Below are 21,978 nucleotides of genomic sequence, written 5' to 3'. Positions count from 1 at the left end.
ACAACTTACTATGAAACAAGACTGACATCTGCTGTTTAAAACAAGTATAGCAAGCAATAAGAACATGAATGGAGAGGAACATACAGTAAATCACATTAGAACTGCATCTCTTGAAGCATTCCCCCAATCAGGGCTATGATCAATGATGTAAGTACAAGCCAAAGACATCGGATCTCTCAAATTCGCCACATTGGGTTTACTTGCTTATATAGTGAGCAAAATGGACACTAAAATCCCATAATTGACCTCGATACAGCATTCATTGTAAAACGGGAAAAAAAATCTAGAAAATTATCATTAATAAAGAATGTGAATCACTGTAGAAAAACATCACAACTTACCTTAGCAATGACCAGCATTCCCTTCACTACATCAGCAGTACTGTGCACAGGTATGACTCTGAGATTACAGCCAAGAAATCTGTTGCTAAAATAAAACATCAGAGTTACACCATTTTATCACATACTCGTATTTGTCCGGCTCGGTAGATTATGAGAGCTTTGAAAGAAAACAGTTCTCACTGCTGGCCAGAACCGAGCTCTTTCACAAAGTGTGGTTCATTAGTTATTTAGTATTAATATTAGTCATTTTTGAAGAATAATTATACCACACAGGCATCTTATTCTGAGTCTGAGTGGCTCTTAGTCTAAGTGGCTCTCCAGAACCCTTTGGTCATGTAAGTATGGAAGATGGGGTGCTTGCTTTCAAAGTAAGGTTGTACATTTGTAGTCTTCCATTCATTATGCACCTGTTTTGTACTGATGATAAAATCTCCCACTCCCTTTTTCCATAGAATAGGGCTTGAAGCAGAAGAAAACGGTTTCTATGGACCTGCACAAACTTCTCAATTCTTTCAAACAATTCAGAATTCTCAGGCTTAGCTGGAAACTCCTCCGGTGTGACCAGCAAGAAAGCCGTACCTGTGCAACAGAAAAGGGAAAGGAAGGCAAAAAACATTTTACTTTTTACTTCTGCTGATTGTACTTGTCATAGTTGTTCAAATTGTTTATTTGTGAACATTATAACAATGAACAAAACATGTAAGAATCTTAAACTTTTGTTGGTCACAGAGCTTATTTTCTGCAGCAATCCAATAGAAAAATGGAAATGGAAAAATGGAAAAATGTTTTTGTCAAGGCCAGGGGTCTAGTGAGTGAGGGCTCCCTGAAGGGATACATAGATAGTGGAGTGATGCTCCTTCCACTTGAAGGTAATGGTGCTTTCAGGAAAATTTAGGAGTTGTGAAATCCTTTGGTAACCAGTGCCTTTGCTATGTAGCACAACAATCTTTTTTTGCAAAGGAGAGCTCTTTGACTTTACCCATCATGAGATGTTTGTATACTTGCATTCAGTGGTGGGTAAGCCCTTTTCTAACCTATCAACATGCACTAACCTAGCTGATCCTAATTTGCACATGTAGTAGGTATTGCTTAGTAAAATCAGCTGCAACCTTGCCTTTCTTTGACTTGGTGTACTGCTTTTTCTTCAAGTTGAATACTTTTTTCCTGTATCATTCCACTTTATTAAATACAACTTTTTATGAGTTGTAATATTATGAGTTAATGCCAACGTCTGGTCAAACTTTCATGCGATTTGTTGTATTGGAACGGTTTAATTAAAAAAATGTTGATGAGTTGAATACTTGTTTCCCCCCACTCTCTCTCTCTCTCTCTCTCTGTGTGTATATATATATATTCACCAATAAATGCTAGAAAATATTCCAGAAAAATTTATAGAAATATGAATTTGAACACATTTTCCTTAATATTTTTCCTGCCATAACATACTGTAACGAGAGAGGCAACAACGGAGTTGGGGATCCAAGGGCAGGCTTTAATAGAATAGGGCAAGGCAAGACTCGGAAAACAAGGAACACACAGGAAAATCTAGCGTAGTGTTAGTTCTGGCAGGTCACGTTAGTCAAGCTCGCATCAGCTGACTCTCAGCTGATCCCCATCAACCTTTGGGAATACGACACCTATCTAGGTATTCTTATATAAGGCCCCGCATTGCTCAATAGCTAATTACCCTCCTCCATCCCCAACTCCTCCTCTGTCAGTGAGGATTCAGCCTTCTTTTTCTCCTTTGAATCAGACTAATTCTAAAATGTGTACATAACATTATTGAACTTTAACGATATCTGCAATATATTTTTGTTGGTTCTGTTCTGTTTACCCTGGGGGGGTTATAGCTGCTCTCCCTGCTCTCATCCATGCCAGGCTGCATGGATGCGCAGGGAGTTCTTGCCCAGAACGGAACCATACCGCCAATCCAAACTGTATGCTAATTGTCAATCATCTTTGACGATAGTGGTTCTGACAGAACTAGGAAAATATTCAAACATTCAATAACCAGCGATGTGAGAGTGTGTGTGTGCCATTCTTATAGTGTGTGAGACTGATGAGGTGATTGCAATTGATAATGAGTCCGAGCAAAGAATGGAGTCCGGGGTGAATGGTAAAGGGTACAGGATGGGGTGCTCTCTAGCGGAGCTTGTGGGAACTCCAGCTAGAGATCGTGACATACAATATCAATATTTATTTATACAATATCAAAATAATAATCCAAATGACTTTTGGAAGGAAATAAAAAGAATTAATAATTGTAAAACATCTTTGCCAACGAATATTGATGGGGTAAGTGGGTCAGAGGAAATTACTCAATTGTGGCCAATACATTGTTATGAGCTGTTAAAAGTAACTTTTTTGTAGTGGGCAACATTGATAATCATGAAGTTGTTAATGTTTTTCCACAATAATTTCATGATGCAGTTATGATGCTAAAAGATAATAAGGCATGTGGTATGGATAAGATATTTGCGGAACATTTAAAATTTGCAAGTAGAAAACTCTGTCCTCTGCTCCCCATTTGTTTCACTGGGTTTTTAGTTCAAGGTATTTTACCTGATTCTATTTTATCTGTTGTGTTATTGCCCATTATTAAAGACAAAGCTGGCAAAATAAATAGCATGGATAATAACCGGCCTATAGCTCTGGCCAGTATTTTATCCAAGGTTATTGAAAGGACGTTATTGAATAAGTTGGAACTGTTTTTCCTGACTTCTGATAACCAGTTTGGTTTTAAACGTAAACATGGCACATGTGTAGAACAGGCATAATTCTGCTACAAATTTGATCTGATTTATTGATGCCTCTAAAGCCTTTGACAGTGTAAATCATGAAAAATATATTTTTAAGTAACACAATAGAGGATTTCCCAAATCTTTAGTGAGAATTCTGGCTTTTTGGTAGTATATTGTACCCCTATGTACTGTATATTGCCCATTTGTGGGGGCATTACAAAACGAGCAGCATGCAGAAACTCAATGTAGCTTATAACGATGGTATGAGGCTGCTGCTTAAAGTGCCACGATGGAGCAGTGCAAGCCACATGTTTGTCAGTGTTAGTGTACCAATGTGCGCTGCTGTGATGCGTGTACTATGTACAGATGTATGTGTAGGTTATCGAAATCTGTAAACAGTATAATTTGAACACTGATGAGCCAAGTACTAAGTTCAGTCAGACTTTTCTCAAGTATGTGGAACCATTGCCGTTTCAATATATATGTAAATATATGATATTGTGGATTCTGTTCTGTTCTGTTCTGTTTTTTTTTTTCTGTTGTTATTGTCTGTGTTTTTGGACCGAGTGTGTCCTTAATAAAAGTTTTTTTTTGAACATAAAAATATTCATTCACCATTAATGGGGAAGGAAATGCTTAGAATGTAGGTAAACATAACTTTGTTTACAATTAAACTCCACAGAGTAGCTACCTTTTAATTTAGGGCCCCATGAAATCCATTGTGAATTAATAAAACTTTAAACAGTTTAATCAATCTTTAAAAAAAATGTAATCATATGAAATTTAATTTACAACCAAACATTGAATTTGTATTTTTTTGTAAATTAAGATGCTGCACAACTGTATAAATTAATAGGGAAAAAAATTGGTTGTATGATATTTCTTAAAAATACATATTATTATTATTACGTTTTAGTATACAGTAGTAATATATTTCTGTCATAATTTCTTCAAGTTAAAACAAACTTTTATTTTTGACGGATTGTTCTCATATATTGACAGGCAGACAAAGAAAACACTGTGAAATCGTGGCATAGACATGCCATTCATACATAGACATGCAGACATATTTGCCACATTCACTGACTGGTTGTCACATTTATTTCTGCAGTATTAGTGTAAGCGAGATTAGCTGCTACCACGCTGGCGATGCTAGCGGGCTATATGCTAATAGCAGACTCGGAAAGTCAAAAATAGAACTAGTGATAACAAGGCACTCTGATTGTTTTTGTTGTAGAATACGATAGGGGATATATTCACACGTTATAGAAACTGCTGTGTGATCTGTTATTAAACTAATCTATAGTGTGCGGGCACCACGTTGATACCACTGGTCTAGGCCCAGGGATGCTAACTTCCAGAAGGAAGGAAAAAGGAATATCCAGTTCCCGATAAAGGGATTAAATGTACTGATGAAATTTAATTCCTTTCTACCTAACAAGGGGAAAACAAAGGCAGAGGACAGAATGCTGTCTGAGCGACGAATCCTGTGCTGCTGCGCTAGAAGAATCTGCGAGGGTTCATCACACTGCGAAAACAATACGAAACATAAACCGATAAGTGCATAAATAAGTGATGGTGATAGCAGAGAGTAAAGAGATTCGATCAGTCAGTAAATCAGTTAGTATTATCAAAAACAATAAAGCAGTATTTTTCCTCAAACCTGAGTTGAGGTGCTGATTATAATGGTTGTTTTCCAAGAGGTGTCGGTATCGCTTGCCATTTCCAGTTACGTCAGTTGGCCTGATATTCGGTTGTGGCGCTAGTTCCAGACAGCCCGTCAGCTGACGCCGGTGAGCGGGCGGGCACAAACAGGGACATACAAAAACATTTCTGAAATTAAACTTTTTACTCCAATTGTTATGCTCATAATATAATTTATTAAAAGAAAATAATAATAAATAAATAAATCAATATATATACAGTATATATAATTGTAACATAAAATCATTTTCAAGCTTGTACCCTGTAACCTTTTCTTTCATTTTTCTTTTTTAAAAAAGACATAATCGATTTTTTCCCATGATACAAATACTTGAACTAGTATAGATTGTAATAAATATGATGCGCCGTTTGTAAAAAGAAAAATGGTCAGATTTAACTACAAAACAAATTAATTTTTGCAAGATTTACCTAAATAAGCTTTATGCATTATTTTATTACTATATGACTATATTAAAATAAAATATTAAAGGTAAATCTAAATGTTTTATATAAATCTAAAGCTTCATTTTAAATTTAAATGTTAAATCTAAATGTTAAATATACAAATAAATCTGAATGTTATATTTAAATGTTAAATCTAAATGTAAATGTAAATGTAAAAGTTAAATCCAAATCCTAAACATATCCTAAATGTTAATCTTATATCTAAATGTAAATGTAAAATATATATGCTTTATATATATATATATATAAAACACATGTTGTGTTTCCATGTTTTATGGGGACATTAAACATAAACAGCGTAATGGTTTTTATACTGTACAAACTGTATTTTCTATCGCCCTACACCAACCCTTCACCTTAATTTAGCCCTCACAGGAAACTTTCTGCATTTTTTGATTTTCAAAAAACTTTATTCTGTATGATTCATAAGCTTGTTTCCTCATAGGGACCTCAAAAATGTCCCCACACGGTCCAAATTTAGTGGTATTACTATCCTTGTGGGGACATTTGGGCCCCATAACGTGATAAATACCAGGTACACACGCACAAACACGCACACACACTCACACTATTTATTGTGGTTGCTATATCCATCTTTTTCTGAAAGTACACCCATTTGAATGTGAACTCAGGGTATTGCTGTAAAAGAACTTAATGCTCAGTCAATTTTCCCTGAATAAACAACAGTCTTGTTCTTTTTTCATAGAAGTGGAGGAGGGTGAAGAATTGGGGAGGATGATGCTACCCACATATTCATCTAAAATTCCAGGCCAATTGAGTGAGAACCACATACATGCACATACATGCTCAAACACACATACACTTCAGTTCTCTATTTGCTACATCGGGTCCCTAATGAACGAATAACTGAAAATATGGGATACCCAGAATAATCAAATATCTAAATTAATACATAACCAATAGTTAGGATTAATTCCTAATTAGAAACAATCTAAATGTAATAACCATTTGAAATTGGAGTCAGATTAAGTGCGCAGCTAAAGTAAAACTGAAACTAAATTCTAAAAACTAAGTGAACTTCACAGGGGCGCTGAAAAGACATACACGCATTATACCTTTGCCCAGGCCGTTGGATTCTGTCGTTGGGCCGACGGGTCGTTATCCTTACACATTTTTATTCAGCGTTATTTAAGATGGTAAATGTTTGGGATGTTACATTGTTTCTACGCTGTGCACTCAGGTTCACAAGTTGTTGGAGTCCATGTGGCCAAAGGTCCTACTCTGACTGCACATTGAGGATGATTCTGACATCAATCGGGATTATCCATCCAACACACTGACAAATCACTGTTTGTTTATTAGGCGTGATCAGGCCTGTTCTAAAGACCCTAAATTGTTATATTAACAGTAAAAGCTTTTATATGTCATTCTGTCTGTTTATGTTATAAATGCTTGAAAGTTCAGGTTCAGAAGTTGTTGGAGTCCCAATGGTCAAAGGTCTTATTCCTACTGCATACTAGGGATGATTCTGACATGAATCAGGATTATCTGTTCTACATTGATTTTTTGCTGTTTGTTGGTTAGGCCACGTTCAGGCCTGTTCTAATTCTCATGTTCAATTGTTCTACTAACATTGAAGGCATTTATATCTCATCATTGAGGGTAAGTACAGAGTTCTTGTTTTGCATGTTTTTTGCATGCTGTACTTTAAAGGTTTGGTATGTACATGATCTACAGTTAAAAAGTAAAAGATGTACATCTCCAAAATGCAGAAGTACAGCAAAAGTACAAATATGTATTAATTTGGACTAGAATGATGCATCTCCATGGCCAGGTTGGTATATGGACGTGTACACATACCGACTCTACTGTAAGGATATACCTGTTCCTGTTCCTGATCAATGTTATTGTTTTTCACCAATTCCCTTCACTCCAGTGAGGGTTCCTTTTACTTCCAGAGTTGCTTGAATTATCTACAAGCAAGACCACATCGCCTTTGAGACCAGTGCAGGAAACCGTGTTCTGTCTGTGTAAGGACTTAATGTAACATAATTTTACTTAATCTCATTTAAAACAGATTTAACATATTTAACAAATGTAATGCTCATATATGACTAATGTCACCCATGTCATCCTGCAGCCCTCCTCCCAGTGTCCTCTGTACAGTCTACAGCCTCTACTCCTCCCTCAGGACCCCTTGCAGCTGCTTGCCAGTCTTTCTCGGGACTCCCTGCAGCCTCTACTGGGTACCCCTCAACTCAGTTGGAGGAGAAGCATACTGTTCCACCACTGCCAAGCTATGAGCAGGATATGAGCTGATGGCACTGCTCTCAATAGCAGAGAATCTGGATGAAAACAGAAATGGAAGCCTTGGGACTGTGGCCAGGGTCTAGACCGGTGAGACATCCAATGAACATGATCTCCTTGTGGCGTTACCCACCTCAGCCTGAGCTTATTGATGCTGTCTATGAGCTGCCATCACCGAAATACTTTCAACTTGGAAACCAGAGCACACCATTATGGAAACAGTCCGCAACAACTACACTCTGCAATGTCTGTACAGCTGTCTGAATCCCAACGTTGTCTCATCAGGAGTTGGACGACCCCATGTCATTGTTGGTACAAGCAGCCAGTACTACATACTGGCCTCTCGGCTCAGCTGTAAAGTCTGTAAAAAGAACTGGTTTGCAGACAAACCCCAATGGATGGACATGCTGCCAAGTCGGCTCTGCAACATTTTGCCAGCTTTTCTGACTCACAAGAAGGCCATATGTAAGACTGTGATGGATGAGTTGCGGCGCACAGTAAAGTCTCCCAATGATATGGCCAATCAGTTGAATGAAGCTCTCCACCTCAGGTATGAGCGTGCACACCTGGCTTACCTGTCTGTTAAGAATGTGCTGGATGGAGACAGTGGACTTTATGGTCAGCAGACCATCACAGGGGCACTAAGAGCAACAAATACTCCTGCTCCATTTGGTGAGTATGGTGATGTGGTCGGCTGGTGCAGAGTAACAGTCTCACCCCACTACTTGGTTGACTGCCTCATTCAGGAGTACCATAGGCAGGAGAGCACTCTCAATCTACTCCTCCAAGGCACGTTTGGACAAGCCTTAAAGGCTGACCATGCCCGCAAGGTGGCCCGGAAGGTTGTGCTTGCATCAGGTACTATGTCGTCCTATGCTGTGATGAATGAAAACTGGATGATCTTGTCCTGGGTGATGCTGCAGTCTGAAAGTGATAAATCCCTGCAGCCAATGTATGATGGGCTGTCTCATCGTTACGTTTTTGCAGGACTCCCAAAACCAACTACCATTAAGAATATATTTGATGAAATTCACTCACAGGCCATCCAGAGTTTTCTACTGTTGATGCTTATCAGCAAACAGATAAGTTGATAGTCTGAGATTCATAATAATGATAAATCTCAGGCTTATGTCTATGTCTTCTGTGGGATAGTGCCTGCAAATCCAACAAAGCACCAGGGTCCCACACCCCAAAGAGCTGCTAGAGAGAGTGGAGAGCATTCTCCAAAGATTCTTTTTAGAATGCGATCCTGATGGTGTGCCACTGTTCAAACCATTGATGTTGAAGGTGTGGAGGATTCAGCGAGTCCACATCCTCAGAGGCTGCCTTAGTGACCCAGAGGTTGCAGAGGGGATGCTCTATAGGTATTGTGGAACCGTCCAGCTGAACCGTGTGAAGGTGTGAAGTACCCATGTGGATCCCTGTGAGAGGCACCTCTCAGCAGGAAGGGTTCCATTTCCATCAGGCGAGATGGGTCACAGGCACTCAGGTATCCACAGAACTTTGCCAGGTGCAGGGCATGATTGGATTGGTTCGCTAGAATTTCCAGTGCCTTGTGGACCTGAAGCAGCCTGGAGTTAAGCTTCCTGCAGTTTTTTATCCTGTGCTAATCATGGAACTGAACAAGCTCTCAGGCGTGGTGACAGGCCAGGCCAAGTATCCTGCCTTACTTGTCTCACAGACAGACACCAGAGAAAGGTTTGGACTGCAGTATGTGGAGCCTGGTTGTCATCCTGTCCTCCTGGACTGGGACAAGCACAAGTCCCAGAAGGTACCTGTTGCAGGGGAGGGAGAGCATCAGTCCTCAGAGCCATCTGCTCTCAGTGAGAGATTCCCACCTGATGACCTACCTGAGGTGGTAGGAACACTTTGCTCAGGTAAACTTGACTGTTGTACTTACAAATATTCTCACTCACTGAAACACAAAATGTACACTACCGGTCAAAAGTTTTTGGACGGTAAGATTTTAAAAATGTTTTAAGATTAATTAAAGCTTTGACAACACAAAAATTAATTTCATTTTAAAATATATTCAAATAGAAAACAGTTATATTAAATTGTAAAAATATTTCACAATATTACTGTTTTTGCTGTATTTTGGATCAAATAAATGAAGCCTTTGTGAGCAAAAGAGACTTCTTTTAAAGATGTTTAAAAATCTTACCGTCCAAAAACTTTTGACTGGTAGTGTAACTATGTAATCACTGATTTTAACCTAAATGAATTACCCTATGCTCCAGGATGACATATTTGGTGTGGCTTCTTTTGGCTCACAAACAATGATCCAGCCTGCACAGCCCACCAAAGTAAAAGGTAATTCAGCTCACATCTTCATCCCTTAATTATTACTTATTTATATTAATACTACAGATATTTCAGAGATAAAAGTGAAAATGATTTATTCTTTTCTGTGCACACCTGGCTTACCTGTCCACTGTTAAGAATGTGCTGGATGGAGACGGTGGACTTTATGGTCAGCAGACCATCACAGGGGCACTAAGAGCAACAAATACTCCTGCTCCATTTGGTGAGTATGGTGATGTGGTTGGCTGGTGCGGAGTAACAGTCTCACCCCACTATTTGGTTGACTGCCTCATTCAGGAGTACCATAGGCAGGAGAGCACACTCAATCTGCTCCTCCAAGGCACGTTTGGACAAGCATTAAGGGCTGACCATACCCGCAAGGTGGCCCGGAAGGTTGTGCTTGCATCAGGTACTATGTCATCCTACGCTGTGATGAATGAAAACTGGATGATCTTGTCCTGGGTGATGCTGCAGTCTGAAAGTGATAAATCGCTGCAGCCAATGTATGAGGGGCTGTCTCGTCGGTACATATTTGCAGGACTGCCAAAAGCCAACTACCAATGGGTTGACAGGTAAGAACCAGCCGTCACATTTTCCTTCCCACCTATATTATATTTGTAAAGTAATGAAAATATAGTATAGCAAATATATGTATCCTATGTATTTGAATGTTTAATATTTTAAATATACTTCTCTTTGTGTGTGGAACAGAGATTGCTGTGCTGCCTTCAGGATCCCAAACCCTGAGCCCCAGGAGCACCTCCTCTGGGATTCTTGGAAGACCACTGAGGCTATAGTGGCTGCGGCAACCTCTGGGCATCTCATCAACACCTGTGCCTCCCGCAAAGAATATAACAGTGACATCAACATCAAGCTGGACTTGTTCCATTGCATGCGGCGGTTCTCCAGAGAGTGTGTGTCAGAGCACCATCCACTGCACAGTGCTTTCTGCAAGTTTCTGTCAGCAGCTTTTAGTGTTGTGGACCAGACGGACCTACAGAGACTGAAGCAGGCTTATGTTTTCTGTGGGATAGTGCCTGCAAATCCAACAAAGCAGCACATCAGGGAGCACTGCCGCACCAGGGTCCCACACCCCAAAGAGCTGCTGGAGAGAGTGGAGAGCGTTCTCCAAAGATTCTTTTTAGAATGCGATCCTGATGGTGTGCCATTGTTCAAACCATCGATGTTGAAGGTGTGGAGGATTCAGCGAGTCCACATCCTCAGAGGCTGCCTTAGTGACCCAGAGGTTGCAGAGGGGATGCTCTATAGGTATTGTGGAACCGTCCAGCTGAACCGTGTGAAGGTGTGAAGTACCCATGTGGATCCCTGTGAGAGGCACCTCTCAGCAGGAGGGGTTCCATTTCCATCAGGCGAGATGGGTCACAGGCACTCAGGCATCCACAGAACTTTTCCAAGTGCAGGGCATGATTGGAGTGGCTCACTGGAATTTCCAGCGCCTTGTGGACCTGAAGCAGCCTGGAGTGAAGCTGCCTGCAGTTTTTGATCCTGTGCTGATTATGGAACTGAACAAGCTCTCAGACGTGGTGACAGGCCAGGCCAAGTACCCTGCCTTACTTGTTTCACAGACAGACACCAAAGAAAGGTTTGGACTGCAGTATGTGGAGCCTGGTTGTCATCCTGTCCTCCTGGACTGGGACAAGCACAAGTCCCAGAAGGTACCTGTTGCAGGGGAGGGAGAGCATCAGTCCTCAGAGCCATCTGCTCTCAGTGAGAGATTCCCACCTGATGACCTACCTGAGGTGGTAGGAACACTTTGCTCAGGTAAACTTGACTGTTGTACTTACAAATATTCTCACTCACTGAAACACAAAATGTACACTACCGGTCAAAAGTTTTTGGACGGTAAGATTTTAAAAATGTTTTAAGATTAATTAAAGCTTTGACAACACAAAAATTAATTTCATTTTAAAATATATTCAAATAGAAAACAGTTATATTAAATTGTAAAAATATTTCACAATATTACTGTTTTTGCTGTATTTTGGATCAAATAAATGAAGCCTTTGTGAGCAAAAGAGACTTCTTTTAAAGATGTTTAAAAATCTTACCGTCCAAAAACTTTTGACTGGTAGTGTAACTATGTAATCACTGATTTTAACCTAAATGAATTACCCTATGCTCCAGGATGACATATTTGGTGTGGCTTCTTTTGGCTCACAAACAATGATCCAGCCTGCACAGCCCACCAAAGTAAAAGGTAATTCAGCTCACATCTTCATCCCTTAATTATTACTTATTTATATTAATACTACAGATATTTCAGAGATAAAAGTGAAAATGATTTATTCTTTTCTGTCCTTTTTCCTCTCCTTTAGATGAGATGAAACCACCTCTGCCCTTTGCTCCCTCTCCACGAGCTGCTCGCACAGGTCCCATTTCTCAGGCGGTCTGCTTTTTGTCCTGGACCATTTTCGGTGGACACAGCCCATGAGGGATTCCATTGATGGCCTTCTGGCAAAGTACCATGTGCAGAAATACCTTCTCACCCAGGTGGATGTGGAGTATGCTGCCCTTGTGCAGGCTGCCTCCAGGGATCCCAATAGCCTCTTACATCCCACCACGAAACAGCATATCTCACGTTATGTGAAACACCTGGCCAAGAGCACAAGTTCATCCCTGGAGACCCAGGAGTTTCTCTGAACCCTGAACCTTAACCCTCCCACCTGCCCCAGTGAACCTACCCAGTAATAAGCCCTAGGAGTTACCACTAACTAAGGGTGAGATTGAACAAATGGTGAAAGAGATTGTGGAGAAGCAGCAGCAACAGCAAGAGCAGCCTGTTGCAAAGAGGACACGGAACTGTCTTGCTTGTGGCCAGCCAAAGTCACGTTACCTTGGTGATGGCTCCTCCATTCATTTTTTTTTATCAGTCTGGGAATGTGAAGTACTTTTACTGCTCTACAAAGGTATACCATATGTATGCAGCGGAAGGCCTGACCAATCCTCGAATGCCGTTTGCTGACTTTGCTGAAACACCTTTTTTTAAAAAAAGAGAGCTACAGAAGCAGCGTTCTGCAGAGGTAAGACAGTTAATGGAGGAGCGGAGAAAGAGAAAGGCCATGGAGCAGCATCCCACTGGTCGCCTCTGTAGGTTCTGCCACAAGCCACTCAAACAAGGCCCAGAGAGTCCACACACACATACTGGGTTCCATGGTGTGGCAGGGAAATATGTCAATTGTCCTGCCAGAGTGTTCTCCCTATATCGGACAGAGGGGATGACTCACGAGATGACTTGGGGAGAGTTCTGTCAGTATTCCTTTTATGAGGCTGAACAGAAGAGATGGGCAGCAGAAAAGGGAAAGTGACTGCCCTCATGTTTCCTGGTTTTGAATGTATATATTGTAATTATTGTATCATAAAAAATATAACTCTGTATCTTGTTTGTTATGGATGTCTGTTACATGCTGAAACCACTGTGGTATGTTCTTGCCTTATTTGTCTTTTGTCTTTTTCTTCCATTTTTTGTTAGTTTTTTTTTACTTTAGAATGCCATGTTGACTCCATGCAGGATTGTAAAATGTAAAAAAGTCTGCTTAACTTTTACTGATATATATGCATCATTTTTTATCAATGAAAATGTTTTTACCATTCTTTCAAAACTCTATGGTTATTTAGATGATGGAAAGCATATAATATTTCTTAAGTATGTTGTTATATTGTTCTTACATTTTATTAGTTTATTACTTTTGGCACAATCATATTTATAACAGTACTGTATACCAGTGGCGATCTGTGACTTTTTTAACCGGGTATGCTGAGTGATAAGATTCAGCTCCCCTCCGCACCTCCTCATTGCTTTTAAGACACACTCAAAGAGGAAAACACCGTGGCAGGTAACATAAACTATTCCCTTTATGCTAAATTGACCTGTTTCCCTTACATATATTGGTGGAGAATGCAGGAAGTTTAATCTAAATTGTGAGCATAAACCAAGTTATTTCATCTTTTCTATTGCTGCGGATGAAAAATTAGATGCTTCTGAGTTGAGACTGTGTGTGTGACGTAAGCAGCGCGTGGCCACTTGAATGAATGAACGCTTGATGAATGAATGCAGAGAAGGCTGTAACTCGAGTCCGCCTCTCCATTGTTAAACTGCAGTAAGGGAACTTAAAGTTAACATCTGAGATCGTACAACAAGGTCAAAATTGAGCGTGTTCCTCATTTTTCTGTAATGTCTTGTTTATAGCTGAACTGATGTCATTGCGTGTTCCAGTGCCATTCAATAGCTATACTCCCGACAGGGAATCTCAGTCACCGTTAGCTGAACGGAACTAAACTGCAGTAATTAAAAGGGAAATAAATCGGTGGATAAAGACGTTTTGAGCGTGTTCCTCAATCTATTTATCAAAGCCTTATTCATAGCTTGATTGCCAGTGCGTGCAATCAACTATGCTATTCGACTCCCTGGGTTAAACATTAGAGAATAATGCTTGTCTGTTGGTGTCTGTTCACAAAGTGAATTTAATCTCGCTTAACACTGCGTGTGTCCGAGCGTGACTTGAATGGGAGTGTTTTAAAAGCTTGATCAAGTAAATTTGAACTTTGTACCAACAGCGAAGAAAACCTGTCGTGTTTACGTGTCCAGAGAAACTGGCACAGAGATTTCAGATCCGCCAAGATCGCTATCACTGTTTTCCACAACCGCAGCACGAAGCTGCTATTTGAATAAAAATTAAATTTAACTCCAAACGAACTGAGAGTTAAAGCGCCACACCTCAAAACATCTAAAGTGGTGTTTGTTATTTGTACAGTGTTGAAATACGTCGACATTTCATGTTACACGCTTAACTATACTCGCAATGCAACCATTCATGTGCTTGTCCACTAGAGTTTGTTTTGGTTGTCATAGTTACGATCGTGACACGGAAGTCTTAACCTACTTCCGGAGAAACTCTGAACTGCGCACATCAAAGCTTTTGTAAACAAACTCCACGGTGCTGCTAAGCTAATAAAACGGTTGTGTTTACATTGAAGTCTATGCTAAAGCCATTAGTCTCAAAGGTTAGCAGTTAGCATTAACATCCAGTGGTTGAATGCAGTGTCTGTTTGGGCAACACTAAAGTGATTTAATCCTTTAAACACCTCAACTAATATACTTTGGTCTCTTTCTTATTTCTCCCTGTTCTCACTTCTTACCACTTTATCTGCATTTTGCTAGAAAGGGAAATGCTGACTCACAATTATTAATTGTGCCAAATTCAAATTTAATTAAAACATTAAATTTATTTGGAATCATTCAAATTTCCCCCTCAGATCATTTCATATGATCATTACTTCTAGTATTCTCTTTTGGGCCTAATCATTTTAGGTACAAATAAGCCTTGAACTTTGAAAGTTTAAGTAAACTTATTCTGCCTAATTGATTTATTACCCATATCAATAGATTCTATACAGACTCACACTTACTCATCGTTTTATTGCGTTTTACCACTCTTTCTTCCTGTTTTGGTTATACACTTAGCCACTATTGTTTAACTTATTGATTTCCTTCTTTATTTAATTTAATCTTTGCTTATTTTGCCCATTTATTACTCTTTCAATTTTACTTTGTCTTACCATTTCCTTTCCTCTGTGTATCCTAGCTTGGGAATGACACACTTGAGCCCTTAGAGACAGTTTTATCCCCCACTACGAGTTTAAATACATTAGAGAGACAACTCTCTTTCACTTAAATTTTATTTTTGTTTGATTAGTTGTGCAGAAACTAAAAACAACGCTCTACTCGTAGTTGGGCATAACAGCAACTACTGCCTACTGGTGGACCCAATCCACTCAGTTTACTGAGTCTCCTTCCCTTCTCTCAAGTCTCTCCTGTTCTCTCATGCTTCCTTCCCTCTTTACTCATCACATGTGTGCTCACAGCCTCCCTGGTGAGCGAGAGATATCAGCATTATTATTGTATTCTTTTGTCTCAAACAGAGATATAACAATACTGTTTACCTTCTTGATAACAACATTTAATTGAACAAATTTTTTTTTCTCTAACTGAAAAAGGAATTGTTTCTTTTCATTGAATTGTTTTCACCTTTTTCTCTTTTTTTCTCTCTTCCTCATTAGAGTGACGAAGTCTTCGTATCCCTAGTCTACTTAGACACCTTGAGACCAAAACAGTCATCACCACACTTCATTAGTGGTTCACAATCACTGACACAACACTTAGTTGTCCCACCACACAAAGGCTTCTACTCCACACAGATCTGTGTCAGTCTCTCTTCTCCCCAGCGTGCCAACATGCCGCAGACTGCAGACCCCATTGCCCATGGGGAAGATGTGAACACTTGGCTGAGAGGCATGACAGACAGCCTCACCCCCAAGACATTTGAACTGTTATTATTTTTAATAATAATGCTAATCCTGAGAAGATTCCTGACACAAGATTCAAGCCAGAACAACAACCACAAGGAGCTAGTCAAGATCACCAGCTCCCTAAGCTATGCCTTCACAACCCAGACGAAACTGAGCGACAAGCACATCACCCACCTTCAAGAGGATCTGACACGTGCTCAACGCTGCATAGACAAGCTGGAAATGAAAGTTCAAGATCAACTCAAAGCACCCAACAAGAGGGAGCAGGAAACAACATAACAAGTTAAGAAGCTCCAAGCAGCCCTGGCACCAGCTCAGCTCGACCAACAACATGCAAAGGCTGCCCAGAAAGACCTGGTAAACAGATGCCAGTATGCCGAACAGCTACTAGAGAAAGCCAAGAATGACATCAAAGACAATAATGCTGAAATCAGTACCTTGAAAGACCACCTTGAAAGGTACAGAACTGAAATGGACAATCTGACCCAACAACTAGACGATACTAACGATGAGCTCTACATGGTCAGAAAATAACTCAAATATGCTTATGAGGTGAAACAAGAGCCAAGAAAGGAGAAACATCTCTCAGCCTCACTACTGCTGAGCAGAGCAGAGTCCCACGTCCAAGAACTGGCATACAACGAAAGAAGCGAAGGGCCTCAATCCAAAATCTCACCTGCCTTTGCCACACAACCCTTTTCTGCCGAAAGAACGAAAAGAAACGAAAGAAAACCACCCATCCAAGCAGACCTTGGAGCTGCACATGGGATGACCATCAAAGACCGCAGGAAGCTGTCTAAAAACATCAGCAAGTTCAACCCGAACTCCACAGAGGGCCACGACATCCAGGCCTACCTGCAAGATATTGAGTTCCATCTGGAAATGAGACCTCATGTGACTGACAAGAGACAGGTTATACCTCCTAAGAGCTACGTCAAGTCCTGAGGTACGAAACGTCCTAGATCGACAGCCCAGTCAAACAAAATCAAACTACCAGCTACTTTGTGAGGTCCTGATTAAAGAGTTTACAGACCCTGAGTCTGAACATGAACTGCCTTGGAGATCAAACAAGGTAGACAAGAGACTCCACAAGCCTACTACAACTGACTCCGACAAGCCTACTTTGGTGCACACAACAAACCTGACCTGGAAGAGGATGTGAACTTCAAAAGCCTCTAAAATTTTTTAGTTATTGGAGATGCTGGGGATTGAACCCAGAACCTCGTACATGCAAAGCATGCGCTCTACCACTGAGCTACAGCCCCTGTTGAACAATCTTTACTACTGAGGTACAAGAAGTTTTTTCTGCTACTGTAGGTGTACTAACGCTATTAATTCCAGATGTGGAAACTCAACAGGAGCAAATTGATTCCATTTTGCTGAAATTCAATGTTAACTGTCTGTGGAGATGCTGGGGATAGAACCCAGGACATTATACATGAAAAGCATGTGCTTTTTTTTTTTTTTTTTTTCAAGTATTTTCTGCTTCTGTAGGTTTACAAATGCTTTTCATTACAGATGTGGTAACGCTACAGCACCAAATTGAAACCGTTTTGCTGAAATTAAATTTTATCAGTCTGTGGAAACGCTGGGGATTGAACCCAGGCCCTCAAACATGAAAAAAATGCGCTCTACCACTGAGCTACATCCCCAGGTGGATGGGCCTTTTCTACCACTAATGAACAACAAGTATTTTCTACTACTGTAGGACTACCAATACTATTAATTCCAGATGTGGAAACTCAACAGGACCAAATTGAATCCGTTTTGTTGAAAATATATATTAACAGTCTGTGGAGATGCTGGGGATTGAACCCAGGACCTCATACATGCGAAGCATGAGCTCTACCACTGAGCTACATCCCCAGCTGAACAACCTTTACTACTGAGGTACAATAAGTGTTTTCTGCTGCTGTAGGTTTACAAATGCTAGCTACATCCCCAGGTGGATGGGCCTTTTCTACCACTAATGAACAACAAGTATTTTCTACTACTGTAGGACTACCAATACTATTAATTCCAGATGTGGAAACTCAACAGGACCAAATTGAATCCGTTTTGTTGAAAATACATATTAACAGTCTGTGGAGATGCTGGGGATTGAACCCAGGACCTCACACATGCGAAGCATGAGCTCTACCACTGAGCTACATCCCCAGCTGAACAACCTTTACTACTGAGGTACAATAAGTGTTTTCTGCTGCTGTAGGTTTACAAATGCTATTAATTCCAGATGTGGTAACGCTACAGGACCAAATTGAAACCGTTTTGCTGAAATTAAATTTGAACAGTCTGTGGCGATGCTGGGGATTGAACCCAGGACCTCATACATGCAAAGAATGCGCTTTTTATTAATTTTTTAAAAGTATTTTCTGCTTCTGTAGGATTACAAATGCTTTTAATTACAGATGTGGTAATGCTACTGGACCAATTTGAAACCGTTTTGCTGAATTTAATTTTTAAAAGGTTGTGGAGATGTTGGGGATTGAACCCAGGACCTCATACATGCAAAGCATGCGCTTTTTTTTTTTTTTTTTTTTTTTTTTTTACAAATGCTATTAATTCCAGATGTGGTAACGCTACAGGACCAAAGTGAAACCGTTTTGCTGAATTTAATTTTTAAAAGGTTGTGGAGATGTTGGGGATTGAACCCAGAACCTCATACATGCGCTCTACCACTGAGCTACATCCCCTGTTGAAAGATCTTTACTACTGAGGTACAAGAAGTTTTTTCTGTTAATGTAGGTTTACAAATGCTATTAATTCCAGATGTGGTAACGCTACAGGACCAAAGTGAAACCGTTTTGCTGAATTTAATTTTTAAAAGGTTGTGGAGATGTTGGGGATTGAACCCAGGACCTCATACATGCAAAGCATGCGCTCTACCACTGAGCTACATCCCCTGTTGAAAGATCTTTACTACTGAGGTACAAGAAGTTTTTTCTACTACTGTAGATGTACCAACGCTATTACTTCCAGATGTGGAAACTCAACAGGAGCAAAGTTAATCCGTTTTGCTGAAATTAAATTTTAACAGTCTGTGGAGATGCTGGAGATTGAACCCAGGACCTCATACGTGCAAAGCATGCACTCTACCACTGAGCTACATCCCCTGTTGAAAGATCTTTACTACTGAGGTACAAGAAGTTTTTTCTACTACTGTAGATGTACCAACGCTATTACTTCCAGATGTGGAAACTCAACAGGAGCAAAGTTAATCCGTTTTGCTGAAATTAAATTTTAACAGTCTGTGGAGATGCTGGAGATTGAACCCAGGACCTCATACGTGCAAAGCATGCACTCTACCACTGAGCTACATCCCCAGGTGGAAAGACCTTTTTTCTACTACTGTAGCTGAAACAATGCTATTAATTCCAGATGTGGTAACGCAACAGGACCAAATTAATTTTTTTTGCTGAAATTACATTTGAACAGTGTTTGGAAATGCATCCCAGAACCTCATACATGCAAAGCATGCACTCTACCACTGAGCTACATCCCCAAGTGGAAGGACCTGTTCTACCACTGAGGTACAACAAGTTTTTTTGATACTGTAGGTTTACCAACGCTATTAATTCCAGATGTGGAAACTCAACAGGAGCAAATTTAATCCGTTTTGCTGAAATTCAATTTTAACAGTCTGTGGATTGAACCCAAGACCTCATACATGCAAAGCATGCGCTCAACCACTGAGCTAAATCTCCTGTTGGAAATACATTCTCTACCATTGAGCTACATTCCCAGTTGGAAGGAACTTTTCTACCTGCTCCTGTTGAGTTTCCACATCTGGAATTAATAGCGTTAGTACACCTACAGTAGCAGAAAAAACTTCTTGTACCTCAGTAGTAAAGCTCGTTCAACAGGGGCTGTAGCTCAGTGGTAGAGCGCATGCTTTGCATGCTGAAATTAAATTTTAAAAGTCTGTGGAGATGCTGGGGATTGAACCCAGGACCTCACACATGCGAAGCATGAGCTCTACCACTGAGCTACATCCCCAGCTGAACAACCTTTACTACTGAGGTACAATAAGTGTTTTCTGCTGCTGTAGGTTTACAAATGCTATTAATTCCAGATGTGGTAACGAAGCATGCGCTCTACCACTGAGCTACATCCCCTGTTGAAAGATCTTTACTACTGAGGTACAAGAAGTTTTTTCTACTACTGTAGATGTACCAACGCTATTACTTCCAGATGTGGAAACTCAACAGGAGCAAAGTTAATCCGTTTTGCTGAAATTAAATTTTAACAGTCTGTGGAGATGCTGGAGATTGAACCCAGGACCTCATACGTGCAAAGCATGCACTCTACCACTGAGCTACATCCCCAGGTGGAAAGACCTTTTTTCTACTACTGTAGCTGAAACAATGCTATTAATTCCGGATGTGGTAACGCAACAGGACCAAATTAATTAATACATGCATTAATACTGGGGATTGAAGCCAGGACACCTACAGTAGCAGAAAAAACTTCTTGTACCTCAGTAGTAAAGCTCGTTCAACAGGGGCTGTAGCTCAGTGGTAGAGCGCATGCTTTGCATGCTGAAATTAAATTTTAAAAGTCTGTGGAGATGCTGGGGATTGAATCCAGGACCTTTTCACTGTGCTACATTTCACTGATCTTTCACTGTGCTACATTCCCAGTAGGAAGGATGTTTTCTACCACTGATGTATATCAAGTTTTTTCTGCTTCTGTAGGGGAGATGTGTCTGCAGAACCTCATACATGCAATGCATGCACCCAAGTTGGAAAGAGCTTTTCTACCACTGAGGTACAACACGTTTTTTTCTGATACTGTAGGTTTACTACACTATTAATTCCAGATGTGGAAACTCTATAGGACCAAATTGAATCCGTTTTGTTGAATTTAAATTTGACGAGTCTGTGGAGATGCTGGAGATTGAACCCCAGACCTCATATCTGCAAAGCATGCACGTTACCACTGAGCCACATCCCCAGGTGGAAAGACCTCTTCTACCACTGATGAACAACACGTTTTTTCTACTACTGTAGGTGTACCAATGCTATTAATTCCAGATGTGGTAAAGCTACGGACCAAATTGAAACCGGTTTGCTGAATTTAATTTTTAAAAGATTGTGGAGATACTGGGGATTGAAGCCAGGACCTCACACATGCGAAGCATGCGCTCTACCACTGAACTACATCCCCAGTTGAAAGAACTTAACTACTGAGGTACAAGAAGTTGGAAACTCAACAGGACCAAATTCAATCCGTTTTGCTGAAATTAAAATTTACAGCCTGTGGAGATGCTGGGGATTGAACTCAGGTACTCATACAGGCAAAGCATGTGCTTTTTTTCTATTTTTTTCTGCTTCTGTAGGATTACAAATGCTTTTAATTCCAGATGTGGTAACGCTACAGGAACAAATTGAAACCGTTTTGCTGATTTTAATTTTCTAAAGTTTGTGGAGATGTTGGGGATTGAACCCAGGACCTCATACACACAAAGCATGCGCCTTTTTTCCCGCTTCTGTTGGATTACAAGTGCTTTTAATTCAAGATGTGGTAATGCTAAAGGACCAAATTGAAACAGTTTTGCTGAATTAAATTTTTTAAAGTTTGTGGAGATGCTGGGGATTGAACCCAGGACCTCATACATGCAAAGCATGTGCTCTACCACTGAGCTACATCCCCAGTTGAAAAAGCTTAACTACTTAGGTACAAAAAGTATTTTCTGCTTCTGTAGGATTACAAATGCCTTTAATTCCAGATGTGGTAAAGCTACGGACCAAATTGAAACCGGTTTGCTGAATTTAATTTTTAAAAGATTGTGGAGATACTGGGGATTGAACCCAGGACCTCATACATGC

General features: G+C 40.2%; 1 protein-coding gene and 10 non-coding genes across 11 annotated transcripts; 1 reads left to right on the top strand and 10 right to left on the bottom strand.

Moving 5' to 3' along the window:
• The first annotated feature begins 9,938 nt into the window (after positions 1-9,938).
• LOC107566473 (uncharacterized) lies at positions 9,939-11,132 on the top strand. The gene is made up of 2 exons (XM_016251935.1): positions 9,939-10,395; positions 10,535-11,132. The coding sequence occupies exons 1-2, from the start codon at positions 10,238-10,240 to the stop codon at positions 11,130-11,132; spliced, it is 756 nt and encodes a 251-aa protein (XP_016107421.1). The 5' UTR covers positions 9,939-10,237.
• A 6,211-nt stretch (positions 11,133-17,343) lies between these two features.
• trnaa-ugc (transfer RNA alanine (anticodon UGC)) lies at positions 17,344-17,415 on the bottom strand. The gene has a single exon. It is a non-coding gene; the product is annotated as a tRNA-Ala (tRNA).
• Positions 17,416-17,730: 315 nt separating this feature from the next.
• On the bottom strand, positions 17,731-17,802 carry trnae-uuc (transfer RNA glutamic acid (anticodon UUC)). The gene has a single exon. It is a non-coding gene; the product is annotated as a tRNA-Glu (tRNA).
• A 142-nt stretch (positions 17,803-17,944) lies between these two features.
• On the bottom strand, positions 17,945-18,016 carry trnaa-cgc (transfer RNA alanine (anticodon CGC)). Its single transcript has one exon. It is a non-coding gene; the product is annotated as a tRNA-Ala (tRNA).
• A 219-nt stretch (positions 18,017-18,235) lies between these two features.
• Positions 18,236-18,307, bottom strand: trnaa-cgc (transfer RNA alanine (anticodon CGC)). The gene has a single exon. It is a non-coding gene; the product is annotated as a tRNA-Ala (tRNA).
• Positions 18,308-18,981: 674 nt separating this feature from the next.
• On the bottom strand, positions 18,982-19,053 carry trnaa-ugc (transfer RNA alanine (anticodon UGC)). The gene has a single exon. It is a non-coding gene; the product is annotated as a tRNA-Ala (tRNA).
• A 138-nt stretch (positions 19,054-19,191) lies between these two features.
• On the bottom strand, positions 19,192-19,263 carry trnaa-ugc (transfer RNA alanine (anticodon UGC)). Its single transcript has one exon. It is a non-coding gene; the product is annotated as a tRNA-Ala (tRNA).
• A 138-nt stretch (positions 19,264-19,401) lies between these two features.
• Positions 19,402-19,473, bottom strand: trnaa-ugc (transfer RNA alanine (anticodon UGC)). The gene has a single exon. It is a non-coding gene; the product is annotated as a tRNA-Ala (tRNA).
• A 601-nt stretch (positions 19,474-20,074) lies between these two features.
• On the bottom strand, positions 20,075-20,146 carry trnaa-cgc (transfer RNA alanine (anticodon CGC)). Its single transcript has one exon. It is a non-coding gene; the product is annotated as a tRNA-Ala (tRNA).
• Positions 20,147-20,403: 257 nt separating this feature from the next.
• Positions 20,404-20,475, bottom strand: trnaa-ugc (transfer RNA alanine (anticodon UGC)). Its single transcript has one exon. It is a non-coding gene; the product is annotated as a tRNA-Ala (tRNA).
• A 1,255-nt stretch (positions 20,476-21,730) lies between these two features.
• trnaa-ugc (transfer RNA alanine (anticodon UGC)) lies at positions 21,731-21,802 on the bottom strand. Its single transcript has one exon. It is a non-coding gene; the product is annotated as a tRNA-Ala (tRNA).
• Positions 21,803-21,978: the final 176 nt, after the last annotated feature.

Source organism: Sinocyclocheilus grahami, unplaced genomic scaffold, assembly GCF_001515645.1.
Source record: "Sinocyclocheilus grahami isolate Dianchi unplaced genomic scaffold, SAMN03320097.WGS_v1.1 scaffold1078.1, whole genome shotgun sequence".
Taxonomy (NCBI): domain Eukaryota; kingdom Metazoa; phylum Chordata; class Actinopteri; order Cypriniformes; family Cyprinidae; genus Sinocyclocheilus; species Sinocyclocheilus grahami.
This window is presented reverse-complemented; position numbering and strand designations above follow the sequence as displayed.

What these genes read in the sequence shown, in the direction of transcription:
- LOC107566473 (XM_016251935.1), top strand. Translation starts at nt 10,238, where the DNA reads ATGTCATCCTACGCTGTGATGAATGAAAACTGGATGATCTTGTCCTGG. An exon ending in AACTACCAATGGGTTGACAG is followed by an intron (nt 10,396 to 10,534) that starts GTAAGAACCAGC and finishes TGTGTGGAACAG; the next exon opens with AGATTGCTGTGCTGCCTTCA.